This window comes from Carassius auratus, chromosome 7 (genome assembly GCF_003368295.1).
Source record: "Carassius auratus strain Wakin chromosome 7, ASM336829v1, whole genome shotgun sequence".
In the NCBI taxonomy this organism is placed as follows: domain Eukaryota; kingdom Metazoa; phylum Chordata; class Actinopteri; order Cypriniformes; family Cyprinidae; genus Carassius; species Carassius auratus.
Genome location: NC_039249.1, coordinates 13,400,676 through 13,427,306, shown reverse-complemented (window position 1 = coordinate 13,427,306; position 26,631 = coordinate 13,400,676). Strand labels below are relative to the sequence as shown.

General features: G+C 37.6%; 1 protein-coding gene across 4 annotated transcripts in view; it reads right to left on the bottom strand.

Moving 5' to 3' along the window:
* Window positions 1-6,079: 6,079 nt before the first annotated feature.
* The window catches only part of LOC113105989 (potassium voltage-gated channel subfamily C member 1-like), a 35,061-nt gene continuing 14,509 nt past the window's right edge, over window positions 6,080-26,631 (bottom strand). The window contains exons 2-4 of one of the 4 annotated variants that reach the window (XM_026267442.1): window positions 21,776-22,706; window positions 13,441-13,626; window positions 6,080-8,195 (exon numbers count right to left, since the gene is read on the bottom strand). In XM_026267442.1, coding sequence (XP_026123227.1) covers window positions 8,086-8,195; window positions 13,441-13,626; window positions 21,776-22,706 — 1,227 coding nt within the window. In that variant the 3' untranslated portion in view covers window positions 6,080-8,085. Of the gene's footprint in view, window positions 8,196-8,866; window positions 9,875-10,647; window positions 10,913-11,874; window positions 12,785-13,440; window positions 13,627-21,775; window positions 22,707-26,631 lie in introns of those variants that run through there. The other 3 variants (XM_026267443.1, XM_026267440.1, XM_026267441.1) reach the window with 3 other exon arrangements.

Below are 26,631 nucleotides of genomic sequence, written 5' to 3'. Positions count from 1 at the left end.
AAAAAAAAAAAATCACTATCTTGTGGCCTCGATACTAACTCGTGGCCTCAAGATAAGTAACTCGTGGCCTCAAGATACTAACTCGTGGCCTCAAGATAAGTAACTCGTGGCCTCAAGATACTAACTCGTGGCCTCAAGATACTAACACGTGGCCTCAAGATACTAACACGTGGCCTCAAGATACTAACTCGTGGCCTCAAGATACTAACTCGTGGCCTCAAGATACTAACTCGTGGCCTCAAGATACTAACTCGTGGCCTCAAGATACTAACTCGTGGCCTCAAGATACTAACTCGTGGCCTCAAGATAAGTAACTCGTGGCCTCAAGATACTAACTCGTGGCCTCAAGATAAGTAACTCGTGGCCTCAAGATACTAACTCGTGGCCTCAAGATACTAACTCGTGGCCTCAAGATACTAACACGTGGCCTCAAGATACTAACTCGTGGCCTCAAGATACTAACTCGTGGCCTCAAGATACTAACTCGTGGCCTCAAGATACTAACTCGTGGCCTCAAGATACTAACTCGTGGCCTCAAGATACTAACTCGTGGCCTCAAGATAAGTAACTCGTGGCCTCAAGATACTAACTCATGGCCTCAAGATACTAACAAGTGGCCTCAAAATAGTAACTCGTAGCCTCAAGATACTAACTCTTGGCCTCAAGATAAGTATCTCGTGGCCTCAAGATAAGTAACTCGTGGCCTCAAGATAAGTATCTCGTGGCCTCAAGATACTAACTCGTGGCCTCAAGATAAGTAACTCGTGGCCTCAAGATAGTGAAGTGTCTGACACATGGACAACTTGTTATTAAACTGGACCCTGTACTGTAGTGCAATTATTATTTATATTCCTTTAAATGTCTTGATGTGCACATCAACTGTGACACAAGAACTGTCCCCGGGTTATCAATATCAATTGATTTTAAGTTAGCCTATAGTAGTATGCAGACTGGTTCATTAATTATTGAAGTGTTTCACATTTTGGAAAGCATGTCTGTGTAGCCTACGATAAAACATCAGCAGAGGGAGTTCTAGGCTTAGGTCACGGCACCTCCGTCTGGCTGTATGTATTTATATGTATTTCCAGCCAGTATTTGTGACGTCACATGCAAAGTATGAATTAAAAGGATCTTGCCAGGACTTTGCCAGTTTTAATATACAAAAGTTGGTGGGGCAGAGTTTGCACTGAAGTGGATGCGCCTGTCTCTCAATGGGAGGAAGCCACACCCTATTTTGGAGTTCCTGCCCCTATTTGGAGATCTCCAGGCTGCAGTTATACTCTTCTCTCATCCTTTGATGCATATCCTCCTGATCCACACTCCAGTCCAGTCGGTGGCAGTAATGCACCTATAAGCTGGTTTGCCAAACACTAACGAAACACCAAAGAAGAAGAAGAATTATTTAGCCAGGTAAGTCTTGGCGCGTTGCCGCATCATAATTACAGTAATTAAAAGATACCAACTTGTAAAAAGTTAACGTCTTCGTAGAACTCGACTCGTAATTACAACTTCAATTCATTGCGCACTATGTTTAGGCATTGATGGTAAAAAATATTAGTGTCCTAGTCCAAGGATGTGAACAGCAGAACGTCATGTGTTGCCATCTCAAAATGAGGGTTATTACGATATGACGTGAATGCAGCATAATTCTTTAAACATGCTGATTTTCACTGAGAAATATTCTTTTTACATTATATCTCCAGACACGTCTTTCTGAAATAACATGAGAGTCAAAGTGTTTCAGATTATTAGGTCAAAGAAGAATTTGGGATATTTCCGGGATCCCCTTTTATTACAGATGAGAATACATGTAATTAGATTACCACCTGAGTAGCCTACATTTCAAGGTTTCATTTCAGGCACATTATATCTTGTGATTAAGGAGATACTTGGACTGTATTTAATGGAGGAGCACTAACATCAGAGTACTTCGACTGTTTCCAGAACCGCTTCCAACAACAAAACGTTCAGAAGTCCTCTGGAGATTTCTGGTAGACAGCCAAATTAAAAATCAATGATCTTTGGTTTCATAAAAATGGCATGCACCATGACAATAAAACATGTCACATTGCATTTTAAAGAACATTCCAGTCTGTATGGGGTTCTTTAGATTTTGCTTATATTGTGTGCATTGCACAGAGACTTAGATAATTCATGCAATTATTTTGTATTTGTATACCAAATTTATGATGCACGAGTCTCAGTCAGTTTGCAGCAGTAATGCTACATATGTTGGCTAAAAAACAATTAAGTTTTCCTATTTGCATATTCTATAAACTTAGTGTGCATTTCAAGCTTATTCCAGTGGGGCAGTAAAAAATCTGTATAACACACTCCAGTGCTCCTTTTGTAGTCATAGAAGAGATAAGATGAGAGCGATAGAGAGTCAAAGGGGGCTTGGCTGCTTTACAGGGTTCCCACCAGAAGAGATATAAAAGGGCAGACAGCAAAGAGCTGTAGATGAAATGCACATGTGTCAATGTTTCATGTGGGCATGCAGTCAGGGCTGCTCTCAAGATTACAGAATGACACTAATAAAAAAAGATATGTTTTATCATTCATGTTAAGGTATAATAATAAAGGGAAGCACATGAGCTACTACGTTATTGGATTTATTAAATATTTTGACATTCATTTTAACAACCTGGTAATGATATTATTTTCTATATAATATTAGTGAGAGCAAAATACCATCAAGAAAATATTATCGTAATTTAAAAATATATAGATTTTAAAGTTGTATTTATAACCTTATATAATCAACTTCTTTTTCCATTTTACTCCCTATTTCTATCTCTCTCTTCATTATCTCCTCCCAGAGCTTCTCTATCTCTACTGCCGGTAGTCCAAACCACTTAAGCGATTGTGAAGGCTTAATTGGTGTTCATTAAACTTTCAGGGCTGGCTGCTCGATGGCAGGCCATCCTGTGACAGCACAGGAAGATGAAGTAAGAGCACGAGCAGCAGAAGGCCCTGAGCAGACTTACTGCACATGCTCAGTGGCCTTCAGCCTCATCATCAGCACAGTCAAAGATAGTTCAGCTCATTACTCAACTCCAGTGAGTAGCATAGGAGGTTATGCCCTGCCTAGGAAGAAGTCCTGTCATCAAACATGTAATTATATCATTCACTTAAGGAAATTACCTGAGCTATATAAACAGCAGTTATTTTAAAATTGGAATATCCTCGGAATCTGATCTCCTAATCCCTCTGAGATATAATGGCTCCAAGGACAAGTAAGTCCCTCCAGGGATTTCCTGATTTCAAATCTAGCTGGAGTCCAACCTGCAAGAGAAATCTGCCCTATTCCCAAGCACAGTATTGATCTTTGTATCAGTGAAAAGGTTTCTCTTGTAATATTTAAAGAAAGGACAGTGCAAGACATGAAAAATTGACTTGTCTGATTTGCTGTCAGCTGAGATTTATTCACTTTAGTGCCATATGCTTAAACCCATGGCTTCAAGGTTACCATTTTTATGGAATTGTAAGATCATACATATACAAAAATATACCAAAATATACACTATTTTCCCTTTGCACAATGCTCACTTAAGCTAGATGTTACCCAGGTATAAATGGATATATAAGATATAATACATATCTGTCTGTCTATGTGTGTGTGTATGTGCGGCCTATATTTTTGTGGAACCCCTGAAACATTTTTCAGAATTCTTTGAGTAGATCATTGAAAAACACAATTATTGTTGTGATAGAAGTCTTTACTGTCAGTTTTAAACAAATGAATTTCAACCATGAAATGAATAAAAGTATAAATTTTCTTTCATATGAAAACCTCCATATGTGCGCACACACACACCCACACTGGTTTCATGCTCACATTTTATGAGGACTTCCCATAGACATAATATATTTTATTCTGTACAAACTGCATATTCTGTTCACTAACCCTAACCATACCCCTAACAGAAAGCATTTTTAGACCCCCCCTCGCAAAAAAAAGTTGTTGTGAATAAGTGGTTTTTCTCATGGGGACCAAAAAAAATAAAATTGTCCGACAAGGTTAAAAATGACTAAATTACTGGTATTACTATAATTGTTTGGTACCAGGTACACACACACACAGTTTGGAAATAGATTTATATTTATTACTTGAACTCTAAAATGCTACTCCATTAAGTGGCAATAAAAGCAGTCTTTTTTTTTATTATTAACTCTTCATAAGGACTCCTGGCACTGGTTGGGCACTGTCAGTTCTGCCATAGAGGCTTTGCTGTTCCTGCAGGTTAAACCCCATTGGTGCAGTGCTCTGAAGTCAGAAGTGTTACTATTTGTCTCCTTACCTCAACTCAGGCCATCCTCCAGAATTTTACAGGTGATCAGTCGCTTTGTGTGTCAGGGTGTGTAGATGGTAATTTATGATAACCACAATTGGAAAAGATTAATAACCCAGGTTGAGATTTCATGCACACATATAAACACAGGTATGTAATTACTGGCGAGGTAATTATCGATATAAATACGCCAATTACCCACAGAGACTAGTTTTGTTTATGTTCCTCGTGAACAGCATTAGATCTATGTAGGCAGATGCAACAGACTGTAATGATACCGTTGCTGACATAGAATAGCATCAGTGATAATTATGTGAAGAACTTTGTGTTCTGATGTGTGAACGTGTCTGATGAATCGCAGACCCAAATAGCACATACAAATGTAACCAGGCAGCAGGGAGGTATGGGAGAAATGGGCTGCCCTTGAAAGCAGATCACATACTTGTGTTGCTATGGCTACGGTCCCTATTAGGTAACTAGGTTGCCATAGAGTCTGAAAAGATCAAAGCTCAGCAGCAGAGCAAAGAACTGGGTACATGAACTCAAACAGAGAAAACACAGACCCTTGCACCCAGACACGCTCACACAGAGCCACACGTGCATTTAGCTCCCTGTCAGTCAATATGGATATAAGGGAAGACGAAATCATAAATCAAACCATGGGAACATTTCATTTGACACATTTTCGGATGTATTTAGACATATACGACAGCCATGATGCAAAGTCTCAAAGATATACAGTATATAAAAGGACAAATACAACAAAGTTATTCAAATGGTTCATTTATTTTTTATTAAACCTTATTTGCCTTTACTGAAATCCTTAGAAGTCCCCCTTAAACATTTAGTTGGTTAAATAAATAGTAGGTTATCATAGAGAGTTCATTTGAAACGCAGCCTTTCTGTCAAGCTGATAACTGCAATTAGCAACAAAACTGGTAATCTGTTCGAAGCAATAAAACAGCCTTTGAAGCATCCTCTCAACAGAATTCAGTTATATTTAGCTCATTGTGTAACTGGAATCATGCCTATATAGTTTATTTTCATAAAATACTTGTATTTGACTTTTTCAAATGCACACGTGGAACTGGGGGTAAATTTTATATTTACCATCAACATCATGCAGTTTGCATTCATTAATAGCATCTCTTAATCCCCCTAAAAATGTGGACTGTACAGTGGCTACCTAAGGACGGGAGGAAAAATTTACCTAAGAATAACCTTGCAAAGGTTAATATTAATGTAATATTTACAAACATATAGATTCTTGGTGACAGATTTAGGTTCAACCCTTGTTCTTAAAAGGGTCATGAACTGCCTTGGTTTTTTATTTTGCACAGATTTTCACTTCAAAAACATCATAATTTAGAAATTATAGGCTAGTCTCTGTCCTGTTTTTGTCGCCCCTCGTCTGTTTTAATAGGCGTGGCAGATTTCAGACTCGGAAGTAAACACCCACTGCTATATGATTGGCTAAAAGTTGTGTATGTTTGACAGCCTACAGCCTTCAATGATAGACACTGCTGTGATTTAGGTTTAAACTTCGTAAATACTCAGTACATATCAAATGATCTGTTATAACAGACAAAGCAATATAGTGACACGTAATGAAAACAGTTACTCACACTTGTGTTGTGACATTGCTGTCAGATCCAATGTAGTCGGCACAGCCTTGTCTTTGAGTTTTGATCTTTTTAAAAATCCCTGTCAAATTGTGCCTTGTTTGTTTTCTGCTGGAAAATGAAGTGAACAAAGTTCTTACTGACGGGTTCTGGAACTTAATTAAAAATAAAGTTCATCCACTCTTTCCAAATGTTTGGATCAGAATAAAAGCAATGCAAAGTTTTTTTCCACAACTTTGCACTGCACAGCCTCTTGTTTTTGGAGCATCTTTATTGTTTGGTTTCTGCATAGATCTGCGCATTCACCTCTCTCATTAACACTACATGTGCATGAAACGGTGGGCAGGACAAAATAGGCAGCGCTGTAGAAGCAGGCGTTGATCTTCTTCTGCGGAGGCAGTGCTTATCCACACTATTGCATCATAGAGTTGTACATTCCACAAGCTGTCGTTTTGGCAGACTGCCTTCAATATAAGCTGTTTTTAGACTAACGAGAGTTTTGAGTTTTGAAAGGTACAAGATGTTTTTATACTACAATGATCTCTTATTTGTGCAAAGAGGAATGGAAATTTGGTTTCTAAGTTCATGACCCCTTTAAAATAAAAATACATTTATCTGTGAGCTTCTCTTCGGTTTAAAGTGAACCACTCAATCTAAAAAAGTGTAGCCTTATGCTATAATGTAAAAAAATAATAATTAAAAGGCAGATGGTTTTTACTTGTGAAAATTTAAGATTGTATTAAATGTACTGTTTTAGTTTAGTTTAGTGATAACAAAATGTTATCTATTTTGAAATCCATTTGAGAGAATTAAAGTCTCATTCAATACAACATTTGCAACAAAGATTCTTAGTAAGTATTGCTACTTCTTAATCTGGTTTCTTCAACTGTAGATTTGAAAAACTCAGTAAAAACATGTCTTACTCATTGGCAGTGAGTTAACTCCAAACTAACTGGATATAGATATTCTGATGTCAGTTTTTAAATGATTTTAAAAGAACACATCAATGTGTTTTGACACTTTCTGGTTAAAATCTCACTCCATTTAAATAACCACTTGCTTTCACTGGAGTATACTGATGTCCTTGCTGGGTTCAAGGAAAGAAAGAGTTAGAATGGAATTAAGAACATTATAAATACATACAATTTGTCCACTAACATTTATAAACCAAGCAAATACAGGGCTCAACAATAAGGGCTCAGGGGTTTGCCTCAGTTGTCAGATGATCAGTCAGACCAAAGCTATATTGTCAGTGTTTATTGATCCCTATATACAGAAATACATAGAAAAGGTTTGCAAAATCTGTTGGAAAAGGCCACCAAGATCAAGGTTATTTGTCTTACTAACAAACTGAAATTTCTTTAAAAATTGGTCCACACAAAAATTAAAATTCTGTTACAATTTACCCTCGATGTTGCTCAAAACCTGTATGCATTTCTTTCTTCAGCAGAACATATTATGAAGAATATTAGAAACCCATTTCCCATTGACAACCACTGTATGGACAAAAATACAGTATGAGTCAATGAGAAATGAACATTCTATCTTCTATCATGTTCCATAGGATGAAATTGCGCCATCAATTTGGAACAACATAAGGTGGCATAAACAATGATAGAATTTCAACCCCTTTTATAAAACATTTAAAAACCTAATAATGTATTTGTTGTAAATTTTGATGTAAGGAAATGAATTCATATATTTTCAAAGAGTTCTTATTGTTGAGCCCCGGAATGTAAAAGTTTACTGTAAAAGTGCAAAGAGCAAACAAAGGCAACTGATGACTTACAGCAGCAGCACAACAGAGAACAACATCATTAGTTTGAGCTCAATCTAATTTAAAGGCAGCTTTGTGAATATTAGTTGTGATTCACCACAAGTTATTGGATAGGTTTGACCTTATAACCCTGTAAAGATTACACTAGATACTCTAAATATTCAGTCGCAAGCGTGGGCAACACAAAAAGCATATTTACAGTACAGACACACGTACAAAAACACACACATATTTAACACGCATGCACTCAAATACACATATTACACACCACCACTACAAGTTAACAGTACTATCCGCCACAGACCACAAAATAAGTCCTGTTGAAATACATTTAAATGTGTAGAAAGGGGTCTTCCACCCATTCGTGTACAACAAACAGACTTATAGAGCGCTATCAAGAAGTGGGAGGGGTGTTCTGGGCCATGCACACAGTGGTTGGAACACCACGATTCATGACACACACAGAGTCTGCAGGCGGTTTGTGCCGGCCCTGCCGAGAAGCCTCTACAGACATGAAAAAGAAGAGAGACAACAGACGAGTTATTACCCAGACACCTAGAACAAAGACGGGTGAAGAGGGTGCGGGACGACGTGCGAGCCAGCACAGAGGAGACATGGAAGGGGTCAGGAGGAGAAGGGATGAAAGGAGAGCAGAGAGTGACGTTAATGCGGTCTGCTAGCAAGCACGTTTAGCAGGCGTATAAGGCAGGCTTTAGCATCATACCTCATTGAGCAGAGTGTATGTAGACATCGCTTGTTCAAAACTTCAGCTCGTTCACAGCATGCAGGTGTTTCACTGTTTCCTTCAAATGTTAATGGTTTAATTCATCACCATGCTCATCAGTGCAGTCTGCCATGCTGCTCCACCTGGAGACATGTTTTCTTTTTCTTTTCACTCGCATCAAAGACCTTCCAATTCAACTCTTTGTGCCTGTCGACTTCAGGTCAAAGAGAGGATTGGTACATCGTCCAATGAGAGAAACCGAACTAAAACACACATTCCACTGCAATCAATGAAAAAAAAAAAACACAAATAAAAAGAACAAACCCAAGCCCTCTAACAGGTTTCATAGAAAATTTATTTCATGCTATGGTTGTAGTCATGTTTTCCTGTTTTTCTATGCAGTTATTGTTGCATAACATAGTGCATGCATTTGTTTTTCCTCTAAATTGCATACAGTTCTCTTATAATGTAAATATACATTTGTCTTTTTGCTTTTCTTTGTGTTTTAGTACCTAAAAATAATGAGAGACAATGTGGAACATCTCGACAGGATGCGTTTTTTTTTCTCATTTTTTGATGTTTTTTTTTTCTCCAAAAATAACACTGTTAAAAGTTTTCACTTGATATGTGAAATAAACAGTTGCTCACGACAGTTTCCACAGGATCTATTCACCAATAAGTAAGACATAAAACAGAAAAATAACGTATTTTGCTCAGTTTTTTTTTTCTCTATAAGATCCAGAATCACAAGCATGCCAGACAGAAACAAAGCTGAAAAGTGGAATTTACAATCTATCTGACGGCAATAACCACTAGCGTCTCATTCAGAATTTGAGGTCAATGTGACCAGAGCTGAGTCATGTGGTTCACAACAAAGACGAAATGAAGAAATCAGTGGCTGAAATAAAGAACATGGTCTCTGAACATCTCATTATCCATGGCTACATGTCAATTCTGCAAAAGTCAAGAACTCTTGAAAAGAAAATATTTGTTTTGTACAGACAGATTCATTACAGATATAGAATATTTTCCTCTTTTTTTATGTAACACCATGCAGCTCATGCTAAAATGAACAGGTAAGAGTCCACTACATCTGTCACTGCATGTACTATCATTAGTATTATGATGATAAATCTCATTTTGCCGGCTTTCAAGCCATCCACTCATCGCACTCTTCAGTCGATGGTCCTTAAGGTTTTCCTTAAAAAAAGTCCTGGTCCATGAGATTCCTCAGACAGACGGAATCTGGATAAAAATGCTTGCCACTGCGTCGACTTACAACATCCTCTATTGTGCTTCCTTTCTACATATACATCCTTCCTTTGGACTCCAGCCTGAAATCCCTCTGGCCATTGTGAGAAGGGAAACCAAGGTTTTGAGATTCTGCTGCCTTCTCAGGTCACTTTGAGCACCTCTGACTGCATATACTTAACTAGGGCAGTTTCCTCTTTGCAGGGATCTGCAGTAGAAAATACAGGGAAGGATGGGATTGCTCAGGGTCATCCTGCCATTGGGCCTTGTTTTCATTCAGCTCACAGAATGAGGAGGAAATGGGCTGAGAAATTAAGACTTCCCTTTTGTCTGCATTGTAAAACTGTTCATTTGGGTTACTTTCGCAAATCCAGGGCTAAAGAAGTCGGAGAAAGAGGGATGGACAGAAATTCACAGGGATAGTGAAAGAAGTGCAGAGGAAGGAGAGACATTTGTTGAGGACAGCGAGACAAAGGTAGTCTTGATACCTCCTACCTGGGGTCTTGTCAATGAGGTGATGAAGAAAGAAGGGAGGAAGACTCCACCAGAGCAAAGGGGAAGTACAGTAAAAATTAAACAGTGAAACGAAACCAAAAGACGAAACCGATAAAAGGCTTTCAGATGTCTGAAAGGGTTTTATGTGAGAATATACTCAGACAGGAGAGAATTTATAAGTAAATATTCATAAATCCTTAAAAATATCATTATTTCTATTGTTTGAAGGGAGGATGCAAGTCTTTCCAGTACTGAAGTGGTTCCAGGAACAACGACTGTGTGCTAGAATAGAAAGGTTTACCTTTCTCATCCCAGTTCTTTTACTGTGTCTGCTAAACACTTGTAATTAGGAAATCCTTAAAAATTCCCCTGAGATCATTTGGAGGTTTTCTTTCTCTCTGATGGCTTTGTATGAGTTGAGAGTCGGTACGTAAAGACAAGAAACAAGCAAAACAGACGGAAGAGGAAGAGGAGACAAAAACACAGCTCCAGAAAACAAGGACCAGAGAACAAGACAGACCAGACCAAATCAAACAGTGCAGAGAACAGGAGGCAGCAGAGCAGGAGGAAGACCCAGGGAGACAGCTCTAACTACACAACTGCTCAGTTTCTTAGAGAATGGAGGGAATTGGAGAATGGGACCGCCGCAGGAGAACAGGTGGGACGCAGGACCCGGTGGACAGCGATACCACCTCGGCCAGCGTTCGGGCCTTGCTGGTTATGGTGCCCAGGCTTCGGGACTTTTGATAACCTTGGTTTAGTGGAGAAAAATGTGCACATGGCAGTTGCTGAGACACAACAGTCAGTTTGCTCCACACCATGTTTGCTGCTTTGGGTCAGGTTTAAAGGGTTTAATACGGCATGCAATCACTGAGAGGGCATGCACAAAGATCGGTTGGTTAATCTGGCATTAGAGTGAGCAAAGAAGGCTGTGGATTGCAAGGCAAATGTTACAGATAGTATTGAGAAGTTTACAAATTCGTTGATCTAGAAATTTGAATTAACTGGTATACTTGAAATTAAGGCAACCAAGAATCCAAGTCCAATGATTTGTCAGAGTCAGACCCTCAGTTTCTGTCACTTTTCCAAAGTCTCTATATGACTTGCTCCATCATTTTGAGTCATTTTGACAAGAAACACATTTTAAGTACTGTATATGCACAATGAGAAAATGAAAGTCTCAGCTTTCAAATTATATAACTAGCTGTCATAAACAATTATCTTTTCATACTTTTTTGGGAAATTGATAAATTTTTTTTTTTAAATAAATAAATAATTACGATGACGTGGAAACATTTTAAGAAAAAAATAATTGCACTTATAGTGCATATATTTAACAAGTTTATTTTCCTTTTCAACAATTTAATTTATTAAAAACATTATTTTTTATTATCATAAAGTGAAATAAGCCATTTAATTGACGCCTTTCAATCGTATAAAAATGTATTGGACAATTACTTAAGGGACAATTATTGTATCAGCACACCATCTAATGTTCATTCATGTTCGCTACTAAAAAATAAAGAGGAGATCAGTTCACATGCATTTATGTGCTACTGTGCTACTGTTTGAACTGAGGCAGGGGGAATTTGTCGAATTTCATCATAAAACTGAAATAATTTGAAAAAAAGAGACTTTAATAATTTCTAAAACAACAAAAAAAGAAAACCTAAAAGTTGTTTTTCTTTTTTTTTTTCTTTTTTTTTTTTTTTTTTGATTTTCACATTTCTCCATGAATGTTTTTTTTTGGACTTTTGACGTGAAATGAAAGAGCATGTCACATATGTCAGTGGTATATCTACACCATCATATTCTTTGCCATTGTGCAAAACCAAGTCTTCACTTTCTCATCCAATATCATGCAGGTATCAGGACAGATTGTACAGCAAGGCTGCAGGACTGCCCCAACACTTGCACAACATAATGCTACAGAAAAAATAACAGTGCACTCTGAAGCACTGCATGCACACACACACACACATCTCAAAACACTCATAAACTTACACATACACATACAGTAGAACACACAATGAAAAAACACATATTTGTTGGGAACAGTGTGTGTAGTTCTACTTGGTGGTGATGTTGATCAACTTGTGGTGCTTTTGGCTGTGGGTAAGATCTGAATTCAAACAGAGCATGCTCACACAGAGCAACATGTCATAAGACACAGACAGACAGCGCCATTGATTAGAAAATGATCACATGACAAATTGGTGGATGATGGCAGGATATTCTTTTGAATGTGATCAGAAACGGCCAGTTTATTTTTTTCGCTCTCAGTGGTGTCATTGTGGAAAGATCATCTTTAGTCTATTCATACCGGAGGGGTTAAAGGTCATACTACAACAGGTCTGAGATAACATGAACGTGTGTTTGTTTTTATAACACTACATTTGCTGATGTTAATTGAAAGCCTGTAAAGCTACATAGGCGGTAGGGGCCTTTTATTTATCTAAGGCTGCTGTGAGTGGTTTGAGTGTATGACAGCGAAACAGACATGGATCTCAGGTGGTGACCCTGGCATGGCCGTCTTCTGGGCTGTGCGCCCAGCCTAGCTGCAGCAGAGGGTAACCCTGTGTGCCGGCCGGCTCCGCCCCTGACCTCCCTGAGAACATTCCGGCTATGAGCCAATCGGGTAGCATAAGGAAGACGGGGGAGAGGGAGAGATGGAAGGAGGTACAAACATAGAGACAGACCACAGGCATGTACAGTGGTGGAAGAAACAAGTAAAAAACAAACAAACAACGAAGAAAAACAGAAAAAAAGGGAAGATTAAGGTTGGCCCCAGGAGGCAGCTGTATGTGTGTTAATATGAGTTTGATGTAATGCAGCGTGGCGTGGAAAAAAACTTATTTACAATATGTTAAAAGAGAAGAGGGTTGGAGAAATGTGACTTGTGGAAGGATCTGAGCGTGCAGGGTAGGGTCTTAATCATTTGAAAAATGCTCACTGTATTGTTTGAAAGATAATAAAATAACAAATGGAAGTAAAAATTTCAACAGAAGATGCATTTTTTGAGCCCATCTGACTAAAGTCTGAGATGGCTGAGTTTTTTTTTTTTTGTTTGTACAAATTTGGTCTTTAACTGCAGTTATTAAACTGCATTATTATAAACTGTCTGTTGTGGGCGAGCTCTGCTTGTCTGTATGTTTGTACTCTCTTTACTTACTGTGTAATGCACCTGATATGTACATCTGTGCGTGTGTGTGTGTCTGTGTGTGCGTGTGTGTATGTTTGTCAGGCAATAGCCTGAGCATATACACAGCAGTTACATACCCTTTCTCACTCGGGTGCCCGTGTTTGTGGATCGTCTGCCGACGTTTAGCAGAAAACACGGAGTGTCTCCTCGTGGCTCGCTTGAGTTAAAGATCTGGCCGTCCTCAGGGGAAATGACTTGGTCTATGTGGGGACAATCTTCATTGGCCAGCGCTGCTTTAGCTGCCTCACCATTCACTTTGGGATCTTCAAACACACAAGCACATGTAAGAAGAACATGTAGCCATGGTGAAACACCAGGACTGATGAAAGAGAGGGCTTGTGCAGGACAGAGAAGAGGCAAGAGAAGGTAAAGGAAAGCCCTTCTAGTGACATGGATGTAAATTGATGTTATGTATGCATACATTCATTTATTTTTTAATAAATTAATATATTAACATGGTATTCTGGTCACAGTATTTTATTAGTAGTTCAGGTCCTATTTTAACTAGCTGCCTAAACCTTTTTACATTTTTAATTTATAACACATTATTTTTTTCACTGATTGGGATAGATGAATTAATAAATAAAAACTCAAGAATTTAAGTTCAATTTGATCATCTTCATATTTAATATGCAATTTATGCAAAGTATTTATATAGAAATTCTATAAATATAGTTTTTATTAGATATCCCTAGTTTCCATTTGCAGAATGTTTTTCCCCATCATTTTCCATCTGTTATACCCTATATCTAAATTACCAACCAAATTACATTACAATTTTCAAACTATAATTTGCATCTTGTGATCATGGTGCTAGAAACATGTCATGGGTTCAATTCCCAAATTTAACTGATATACGTAGCTTAGATGCAATTTAAGTCATTTTGTTTTGTATTAAAAAAAAAAACCTAGCAGAAAAATGCATAAATGTAAATAATATCATCTAATTGCATCCCACATTTTTACCCACAGATGAATTGTGTGAGAATAAATTTAGTTACCTAAAGTTACACCAGCACCCAGTTTTAAGGTTTAGGATGTGCGTGCTGTACCTTTGAATTCTAATAAATTTAGTTATCCATTGGTTAGCATAAAAAAAACTACTAGTAATGCAAAGACCTAAGCCTCTTCTGTTTTCAACGCTACATTTGACCAAACAGTAGGGTGCAGCTCTGGTTTTACTCCAAAGAAAGAGGGAGGAGCATTAGATTATAGCTCCTAGCCACGGCGTAATATATAGAAACAGCTCATGGCAACCAGCCTGTTCACCTGTGAGCTCTCTGGCAGCCAGAAGCTTCTGCTCACTCGATTTACACTTCATCAATCAGACCTGTGAGAAGGGAGAGCGCTGCCAGAGCTCCTCGGGGGAAAAAGCGCTGGGAACTAACATATCTTCCACCTGGATTTTCCATTGTATCGCCAGCACTGATTCAAGCACACTCTTACTAACATATTACTGTCAACAAAAGAGCATCTATCAGCAACTATGGCAGGCTTTAACTTTGTGGTTATTCAAATAGGACATAAGTCCTGTTGGTTATATTACAGTGGCTGCAGAACATTTCATTATGGTCTGTTGATAGAAATGCACACCCTGTAGTGTAGACACATATATACTACGGTTTATATTGACATTGTGACTCTTTGATTTATATTAATATTTTGAAAATATAGCTGCAAGCAGCAATCACGGGGCCAAGCATTCCAGCGGCAACATCAGGAGCTAAGCATATGTAGCATCAGACCAAATGCAACAATGAATAATGAAATTAATAATTGCATGATTGTAATTGAAATGGCTGAAAATCGTTAATAAAAGTTCCACAGCGAGGAGCTAAGCATGGCATGGAGCATCAGACCAAATGCAACGAGTAAGAAAAGCAATTATTGGAAGAGTGTAATTGAAACAGCCAGTAAAACTCCAGTAAAATGATGCATTATCATTTTTGGAAAATAGGTGTCGCTGTAATCAAATTGCTTTGTTGTGTTCTGTGGGAGGTGACAATGTTGTGGGCAATTTCTTTCAAAATACTTACAGACCTTTAGGGCAATGAGTCGAACATGCCCACCGAGTTTGGTTCCGATCGACTTCCATTAACCTTGTCAAATAGGTGCTTAAAGTTGTTTGGCCAAAATATATCTTCATAAAGTAACAAAGTAAAAATTCTGTCATCATTTACACACCCTCATGTTCTTCCAAATCTTTGTAACTTACTGTGGAATCCAGTTTTACATGCAATTACAATTGAGCTTTCACATTTTGAAAGGCACATTAAAATTATTTTAAAGACATCAGTATAATAGTCCATACAATTTGTGCATTATATTTTAAGTAGGCCTATAGCAAAACAATAGAAAAGTTTTGTGCTGAACACTCTGAAACTGGATCAACTCGTTCACTGGAAAGGTTCAAAAGAACATTTTTTGGAAGAATTTGGCATGGCATAGTTCCTGATGAATGCACTGAGGAGTCTGTTCCTCACAGACACACATAAAAAACTTAAAATATAGAGAACATGTCATGAACCACAATACTTTATGATACAGCCACAGTTTTTTACTTTCATTACACTGAAAAGAGCGGCCATGATATATATATATATATATATATATATATATATATATATATATATATTTAATAACTGAAGCAAGAAAATCATACCGGTTTGGAATGACATGAGGGCTGAGTATATGATGACAAAATGTAAAATTTTTGGGTGAACTACATTTTAATTCCCTTAGGTCATGTTCTTCCAGAAAATAAAACATAAGGTTAAACATAATTCAGGTCATGTCTTATTTGCCCAGTCTACTATGGCAAGTGAATAGAGACAAAATAATATTTCCAAAGCAGAAACATGCATTTGAGTGGATTTGTGTGTTTTTTTTTTTTTTTTTTTTATGGTTCGTGGTGTGTGCACATTTACAGTTTATAGCTAACAGTACAATGATACTTAAACACACAGTGAAAGTTGGAGATGGAGAGTCTTGATAGGACTTGATGGGAGAAAGGACGAGATTGACTCATCTTTAGGAATAGTTAGAGAAACAGGCATCACTCTCTTTCTACCGTTGTTTCTGTTTCTCTTTTACACTGCAGACAAAAAAAAAACTCTTTCTCTAGCACTGCCAATTAAAAATTACTCATCAGTTGTGTTCTGACAAAACAAATTTGAGCAATATTTAAGTCTAAAATATTTCATCATATTAGGAGTCAAATGGCATTTACAGCTAAATTTGATTTAAAAAGTTTAATCAGCAAAGATGGCATATTTCAAATCAGTGTTAAGTTTACTAATTCGCTATATATTTTTGTTTTTTGTTCGGTTTTTAACGTGATAAGGAAAAAGATCAGAAGTATCAGCTGATATTTTATGTTTTTACAATTAGTCTTTTTAAAGAAATCTCTTTGATATTGACATGTGTAAGAAATCACATATTAATACTGATTATGAATCTGTATGGTGTTGCTATCCCTGGTTTTGCCACCTCATCACAGTCACATCTGAGATGTCTGTATAGTTCAGCAAATGGATAGTTTATAAATGGTGAAAAAAGAAATATTGTGTGAAATGTATGGGAATATAATGGTAAAATGATACCAAATGTAGTACCATTTAATGTAATACCTAAAATCTCAAAGGCTTTTATAGAAAGTTTCATTCAACTCATTCTCTTCATCTACATTAATAATGGTCCTTAATTCAATACAGTTCTCGAAGAAAAATCCAGAGATCTCTAGCTGTAGACCACGTGTGCTGTATGTTATTTCCTCAAGCAGGAATATCCAGCTCTAATCTGTATGAATGAGAACCGACTCACTCTAAGTACACAGAGAGTAATTATTATTTACATATGAGAGGTAGAGCCCCAGTGTAGAGTCTGTAGTGAAGGACAGATCTGCTGGGGCCCTGCTGCACCTGTCCTACTTCCTCACTGCTATTTCTGCCCTGAACACCCTCGAATCTCTCTTTCTCTTCATCATCCCCCTCACTTTCGGCACTCTGCTCATTTCTCCTCTCCTTAGCACTCAGCCCTATGATATGAATAACAGCAGGAAGTGATAAACAACCTCAAGCATCAGTTCAGAGATTGGCCACATCTTAATGTAAATATGGTTGTCAGTACTCGTTTTATATTTTACTGTACAGTTGTTTATGGATTAGTGGGCATTACAACTACATTCTACAACCAGATTCACCTTTGAAAAAGTCATGTCGTGATTTTGCAATAAATCTGTGTAGCCTCGGTAGGACCAACTTGAAATACTAGTTGTCTCAGGATGCAATTTGACATCCATATTTCTTGTTTACAGCCGTGAGACGCTCTCACTTCTCACATCCAAAACTTTTTGGGGGTTTGTGGCCACTGAATAACCTGAAGTCAACTAGGGTCTTAAAGGACCCAAAAATGAATGTGTCATCATCATCCTCTCAAACTCATGGCAGTCCAAATGAGATCCATCTTTTCAAACTGAGGACAATTGAAGGTCTTTTACACAACAACAACAACAACAACAAACTTCAATTATGCTCATGAAGACATGGTGTATATAAAATTATATTAATTATATTAATATTATATTAACTGTATATGTACTGTGGTGGCCCAGTAATGCACAACACAATATAATTGCCACAACACAACACATAAGACTAATTTAGTTGAGTTTTGCTAATTTCATAGTGTTGCAGCTGTTGTGTTGTGCTAATTTGGCTGTGTTATGGCTTGTTTCCATTGTGTTTTGCTTTTATCGTGTTGCGGCTTGTTTATGTTGTGTTGTGGCTTGTTTCCATTGTGTTGTGCTAATTTGGATTCGTTGTGTTTGTTGTGGGACAGATCTGAATACACAATGAAACTGAATATACACAGACATTGGAAGATAATTATTTAAAAACTTATTAAAATAATGGACTGGATGTGCCTAAAATTTAGTTTTCCAGCTGTGACTAAATCCAGTTAATAGCGACTATCACTACCAACTGATAGGGGTGTTATATTCTGTACAGTTAATCAAAAGCAACCTATACGTTAATGGTACATGACACAAAATATAAATATTGTCATATCTCTGAATTCTACAATTTATAGTGAGAGCAAGAGCAGCTCCTAAAACACCATTATGTTGGATGTGTTAAGTGTGAGTGGACCGTTTTGAATAAAAACAGGGCCAAAAGCATAATGATAATTACACAACTCCTATTTCTCAGGAGACCTCAGAATTAGAAATAACTATACGACAGGGATGGATATAGGCACTGTCTATAGAGGACAGAAAGTTGACTCATCTCAAACAGTGACTGTGTGTGTGTGTGTGTGTGTGTGTGTCACAGAGCTGCAGTGAGAGTGTTTGCTGTGTTTCTCTGTAACCGTGGCCAATTCAACAGATGCTTTCGCTCTATGTGCTGGTGATTCTTACGGTTCTCTGCCCAAAGTCAAATGGATGGAGCTAATAATCAAGGCCTTTGTGCCATCTGTAAACTCATTTACAAGAGAGATTTAGAAAGGCTACGCTGAACAGAAAAAGAGAGAGAAGAAAGGCCAGAAATAATTTTTTTTTTCTCTGTATAATTTATTATTTTATATTTTCAATCCAACTGGCAATGAATCCAAAATTTAACTGGATTCATTATCCATTATCCATCTCTGTTTGTCTCATCTATAAACATTATATGTTATCCCCTAAAAACCTGTGCAGTAATTAACTGTAGGTCACGTATTGATTTATACTGCATTCTTCCTCAGACCATCCATCTGTGTGTGTGAGGTGTGTGTGTGTGTGTGTGTGTGTGTGTGTGTGTGTGTGAATAGCACAGGAGTCGTGCAAGGTGAGTGAATGACTGCAGCTCATTGCAGAGTGCGATTCCTATTGTGCGGTTGCTTGGAAACTGTTGCCATAGCAACAGGCTCTAGTGCAGTTTAAAGACACAGAGAATGAAATAATAAAGAGACTGTGTGAAAACAGAAGGCATTACCCATCCTTTCACTTCATAACAAAGCTTTTTTTTTAACTGGACAGAATGATCATGCAAGTAAAAACTGTAGATGGCCCTCTACTTTTCTAACTTAGGTGTACAGTAAATAGCTGGGAAAAGGTTGTCTCTAATACTGCATCATTATTCATTGAGTAAGTTCCCAAAGTTTAGTGTTTGTCAACAATGGCATGATATTGAGTCCTGTGATCAATGGAAAGCACGTTTGGGCCATCTACTCACACTGGATTAATCTAGGGTTTTTCACATGGGGTTCACAAATGTTTTTCTTTTGTTTGTTTGTTTGTTTGTTTTTTTGTACTCTACTGTTTCAAAACTTTGCTGTTAGTAAGATTGTCTGTTTTGAATATTAATTGATCTTTTGTAACATTACAAATGTCTTAACTGTCACTTTGGTTCATTGCTGAACAAGGTATTATTTTCTTTCATACATAAATCATACTTCCCCCAAGCTTTTGTTATAATGTTTTAATATCATAACATGATTAAAAAAATTGTTTCAAATGTCAGATATATATTTATTTCTGCTGATGGGGAGATATATTGTGTTTTCTTTCTTTTTTGTTTGATTGTTTTTAGACATACATTGCAAAAAGGGTTTTTTTCTGCACTTTTCAACTGAGTTTCTCTTTTCCACCTTTAGCTTTATATTTCAGTGTCATCATCACAAGCGGATCATAATATTTGGTGGTTCTTGATATCAAAAGCTTGATTAAATGTATTATTATAGCATATAATAAGTGGGGGAATCCCTCCAGTCAGACTTATGAAGGAGTCACTCACAGTTACTCTCACACATTAATGAGAATATCTTTACCCAGTCTGATCAGACAAAGCCAACAAGCCCATCTCCTCACTTCTCTTTTACAGCCGATCTCTAAATGAGTGCTCCAAATGAAGGCACTCTTCACCACTTTCTCATGTTAAGAACGATGAGGACAAAGTGGAGTGGGTTGAAATATCTTATTTATGCTGGTCAGGCATGTGGATGTGACACAAATTCACAGCTTTTTCACTTTAACATTTTTCCATAAAACTGAACTCAAATCAACATGGGAAATTATGAATACTGATTATGAGTGTGGTGTTCACAACATAGTAGTAGCTGTTTACTACACCACACTTCTGCAGCTACAACGAATACTAACCAATGCAGTACGCCTCAGATTTTAGCTGGTCTTTCTAATTGTCCTTTTAAGGAAATCAGAAGCTCATGCAATACCCTAAATGCATGGGAGTGTTTAAAACTGTTGATAGACGTTTTTCCTAACATGTAATGTTTATATTTTACACATTTTATATGCACATAATGTTGCACAAAATTGAACTCTTTTTGCTTTTTTGTGACCATAAATTTCTCAGTAGGTTGAAATTATTACTTAATTATTTTTATATTTGGTTAATCTGATGATTCACTTGATTAATTCGATTAAAAAGTAATGTTTAAACATCTGATATGCCGCTGCTGAATTGCTGCTGCTGTTGGATATTGCTGTTGATAATTTCTGCTGCTGCAAGCAAGTTCAGGAACTTGCTACTGCCAATGCATATAGATATATGGTGCCATGAGTATTTAAGACATACTGCTGCTGCACAAATAGCTTTTAAAATAACCCGTAGCATATCTATACAGGTGGAGCTGGGGAAGGTGGAGGGTTTTAGATAAACTCTGAAAGCGCGCTGCAGAAATCTCATATAAAGGCAGTAAGCTCATTGGCTGCATATCATAAATCATTTAAATCTCTGAATATCTGAATAAATCTGTTTTGTTAACACCTGTGCCATCTAGAGTTTCATGACTGAACTATATATATTTTTTTTCTAAAAAAGTTATATTCCCATAAATAAATAAATAAATAAATATTTAAAACATTTCACATTCTGCTCTCCTCTAAAAGATAAAAAAAGTAAGCTACAAAAACAAATATACAGATTAAGTGCATAAAAATGTTTAAATTATAAATATTATATATTAATGGAAATTAAGGTCACAAAAGCAAATAAAAACTATTGTTTATTGACATATAAGTATAATGTAATTAAGCTGAGCTGATAGACACAAAAGCAAGCTGTTGAATGAGTGTGCTCCTGTTTGTCTGGGTGTATATAATTTATTCTCACAGGAGTCTGATGGAAAAACATATAGATATGCAAAATGTTGCATGGGGTATTAGTCGTTATGCAACCATGGAGAAGATGTGTGTTTGTTTCTATGCGCATCCTTGTTAAGAATGCAGTGCGATGAGATTTTATAATGTCTCCAGATGGTAGAGCTGCATTTGAACAATTCCCAAATGAGGGATTTTGAAAACAGGTCTAGAAAGACTGTGAGGTGGAAGGGAAGAAAAGGTGAGTTAAATCTCATTTCTGATTCTATTCAAATTAATTCAGACCGACTTTACTTAAACAAGCCTCCTACCTGCTCTGTTCATTTCTAAAATCTCCTCTTGGGCAGCAAGAGCGCAGTGGTCACTTTGTGGGCTGTGGTGGGGCGAGTTCATGGCAGACTTACAGTAATTCGGTGAGCCCAGCTGAGGCGCACGAGGAATATGCTTGTTCTTTTTCTTTGGTAGCTTCTGCTTAGCCATGGCTAGAGAGTAGTACATCCCAAAGTTATTGACGATGACAGGCACAGGCATGGCGATGGTTAACACACCCGCCAGAGCACACAGTGCGCCCACCAACATGCCTGACCAAGTCTGAGGATACATGTCTCCATAGCCCAGTGTGGTCATAGTCACAACAGCCCACCAGAAGCCAATGGGGATGTTTTTGAAATGGGTGTGTTCGCTGGCACGTGGGTCATTGGGATTGGCACCAATTCGCTCGGCGTAGTAGATCATGGTGGCGAAGATGAGCACTCCGAGCGCAAGAAAGATAATGAGCAGGAGGAACTCATTGGTGCTGGCGCGGAGAGTGTGTCCCAGTACACGCAGGCCCACAAAGTGTCGCGTCAGCTTGAAGATTCGGAGGATCCGAACAAATCGCACCACTCTGAGGAAACCCAGAACGTCCTTCGCTTCAGAAGAAGACAGTCCACTCAGGCCCACCTCCAGGTAAAACGGCAGGATGGCCACAAAGTCTATGATGTTTAGGGTGTTTTTGATGAATTTCTTTTTGTCTGGACAGAAGGTAACACGCATGAGGAACTCAAAGGTGAACCACACCACACACACTCCCTCGATGTAGGTTAGGTAGACCACCGTCTCTGTCTCCAAGTGGAACCTGGAGCTGTTGTCTACAGGGTTAATATATGTGCGGTTAATGATGGGGTTGAATGCCTCGTGTGTCTCCAGGCAGAATGTGGTTATGGAAACCAGTATGAAGAACAGCGAGGCAAATGCCACCCACTGAAGGAAAGAGAGAAAAGGGAAAATGAGAAGGGAAAAACACAATGTTCATTTAAAAAGCCTTTAGATTGCATCCTTCCAAATAAGACAAGCCTAAACAGACATCTTTTAAAGCATTATACAGTTCTTTACTCTAACTTTTGCTTGAATCATGCATCCCCAAATTTTAAATAATAGTGTAATTAAATATCAAAAGACTACTAAAAAAAAACTCATTGTGCCATATAGAAGAATCCACTGTGTGTAGACTGTGAGTACATTAATCTGAACAAATACAGAACAAGGCAAACAAACAGTATTGAAAAACACAAGCTAATTAAAAGCTAATAGAGTGGCAACTGAATAAACAACTCCGATTCAACAGAGCAGCGCTTCTATGGTGGTCATTGTTAATTTCTGTTCATATAATAATCACCTTATAATCAAAGGAGCTTTTATTTAGAATTTCTAATGTTTAATGGCATTTAGGATCTAGTCTGTGTGTTAGGTTATCCACAAAAAGCTGCACTGATATAAGCAGTGATTTCAGGAGCTAAGGGCTCTCAAAGATGCTTTAAAGCATAAACAACATAAACTCTGCCTGCAGCTCATGGGCTCTGGGTCACTTTTTTTCTTGCACATCCTCTGACTAGTTTACTCTGATATTCTCTTTAGAGTTTGATGATATATATAGTACATTGCAATAAAAATAGCAAAATGCCACAAAATGTATTTTTTTCTCTGTTTTATTTAATCAGTCTCATAGTCCTTTAGCAAAATGTATCACTTAAGTCCAGCCAATCGATCAGTTCAGCATCAGTTACAAGAATGGAAACCAGGTCAATGTATCACACAAACTATTAAGGAAGTTTTTTTTTTCATATAGCAAATGAAAATTTTGATAAATTATTAGCTTGTCCTTACATTTCTTTACAGGTGAACATAATGGTCCGCATTACGTGGCCTTGTGTAAGGCAAGCCTCCTACAGCAAGTCCCACGCATGAAGTCTTACACCAATACCAAATGCTTGAGCAACACTTCCAGTCTCAGAGGTGAAACTCAATGCAGCAACACTGTAGGGCAGCATAAAGATCTCAGCAACAAGCCAGGTGTAATCAGCCAGTGCAGTGCAGCAGGCAAATATCAGGGCAAGCAAAAACTAGCTCTGATGATGACCTCTGACCCTTGACTGACCTGAGGCCTGTAACACAAAGCTCAGACTCAAGGATATTCCATGAGTTTTCAAACCTTATCACATCTGGCTTTTTGTTGGGGAACAAAATCACAAAGATATTAAGAAGTACAATTGTTTTCGACATTCTAAATAATAATAAATATTTATCGAGCATATTAGAATGACTGCTGAAAATGTAGCTTTTTAACATTTTATTTAAAAATATAACAGTTATTTTAAATAAATGGTAATATTTCAAAGTTTTACTTTTAATTTAAAACATCAAAAGATCTTACAGACTTCCAAAATTTTGAACAGTAGAGTTTAATGCTGTTTGACTGAATCAAATCACAGGCTAGAATTGCTGGGCTCTCATTGGCAGTTATAATTCAGTAGCACAATTGCCTTTTAAGCATCAGTAAATCCATTTCTGTGAGGATGAAAGGTGCCCGAATCTGAATGACTAGTTCATGCAATGTCCATGTTCAATGGCTTTGTCAGCACAATTGTTTAGCCATGGTATTGATTCTTTTCTCTTTCTCTTCAAAGATATGAATTACCCCTGCTGGACTGTTTGGGTTTCGAATTATTAAATTATTAGCTTGTCCTTACATTTCTTTACAGGTGAACATAATGGTCCGCATTACGTGGCCTTGTGTAAGGCAAGCCTCCTACAGCAAGTCCCACGCATGAAGTCTTACACCAATACCAAATGCTTGAGCAACACTTCCAGTCTCAGAGGTGAAACTCAATGCAGCAACACTGTAGGGCAGCATAAAGATCTCAGCAACAAGCCAGGTGTAATCAGCCAGTGCAGTGCAGCAGGCAAATATCAGGGCAAGCAAAAACTAGCTCTGATGATGACCTCTGACCCTTGACTGACCTGAGGCCTGTAACACAAAGCTCAGACTCAAGGATATTCCATGAGTTTTCAAACCTTATCACATCTGGCTTTTTGTTGGGGAACAAAATCACAAAGATATTAAGAAGTACAATTGTTTTCGACATTCTAAATAATAATAAATATTTATCGAGCATATTAGAATGACTGCTGAAAATGTAGCTTTTTAACATTTTATTTAAAAATATAACAGTTATTTTAAATAAATGGTAATATTTCAAAGTTTTACTTTTAATTTAAAACATCAAAAGATCTTACAGACTTCCAAAATTTTGAACAGTAGAGTTTAATGCTGTTTGACTGAATCAAATCACAGGCTAGAATTGCTGGGCTCTCATTGGCAGTTATAATTCAGTAGCACAATTGCCTTTTAAGCATCAGTAAATCCATTTCTGTGAGGATGAAAGGTGCCCGAATCTGAATGACTAGTTCATGCAATGTCCATGTTCAATGGCTTTGTCAGCACAATTGTTTAGCCATGGTATTGATTCTTTTCTCTTTCTCTTCAAAGATATGAATTACCCCTGCTGGACTGTTTGGGTTTCGAATCATGTTACCCCATTACTGTCATCAAAAGATTACGGATTAGTTACCCGAAACTCTCTCTCAGTCAGTAGATCTAAACACAACAAAACACAACATGGTTTGTGGTCCGATTAAAATGCTGAGCACTCAGTATTCTACAGAGTGCATTTATATATTTATTTTTAAATAAAAGATGACCTTCTTAAGCTTTTATGGGCTTACATGTTTGTTTGATTCAGGCAAATGGCAGAGTTGCTGTTTTCTGCAGTGACAAAGCACTCAGCCCACATGAAACAAGCTGTTATTTTATTGCTATAATAAATAGGCAAGTTCAAATCTCATTATTAAAGTTAAACATCCAGCTATTTTGCAGATGAAGATGATGCGAATTAGTGACCCCTTTGCCAAAGCATTTACTGCATTTTAAAATGGAGAGAGTGCAAAAGGGAGAGACAGAGGGAAAAAGAAGGGGAGAGGCTCATTCAGTTGTCTCAGAAATAGCACAAAATCCTCCTCCTTCTCCCTTGCATCACCTCTTACTCTCATTCTCTGGCTGTACCTCACTTCCTGGAGATGAGAGCTTGTCACGTTCTCTTATGTAACTAAACACTGCCTAACACAGTGCACCCACATTTGGGACTGCGTCTGTATTTTGCGCCTTGTTTTGTCACTGCAGGAGGGCCTTGGTACTGGGCTTTTCGTATATATGGCTGTGAGTGCTGGCACTGCTGTGCTTTCATTTTTGGACAATAATAATGTCCCACTGGGGCTTGATAGAAAAGACAGTTGGGGAGTCCTGATTAATTCCTACCAGTTTATGGCCATCTGTATTAATTAAAAAGGAGCTGGTGGCAGAGCTTGTTTATTTCTTTATGAAAAATACCAAAAACACAAAAATCACTACAAATCTCGTCACATATCTGTAGATTGTTTCCTTTCAGAAGTGCATAACGGACACCCACATCCCCGGGACACTTTCTGCAGGTTAATCCAAGAGGTGGCATCAATGATAGTCTTTGTGAGTATATCTGTAAATAATTAATTGAACTGATTGGTTTTGAATTCATTTATAAATTAAACTGGAAGTGACTGGCTGCATCTGAAATCACATACTTCCCTACTATATATTAGGCAAAAAACATTATGTGAAAAAGAAGTTCGAATCTACGGTATTTATAATATAGTAAGCAAAAAGTACCCCGATGACACACTGCTTGCGGTGAAACTGTCTTTCACTCAGCCAATTTGTTAAAAAAACGATTCATTAATGAAAGCCCCCCCCCCCCCCCCCCAAAAAATAACTTACATTAATTGAAACTCTGTAAGTCACTTCTTTTTATATCAT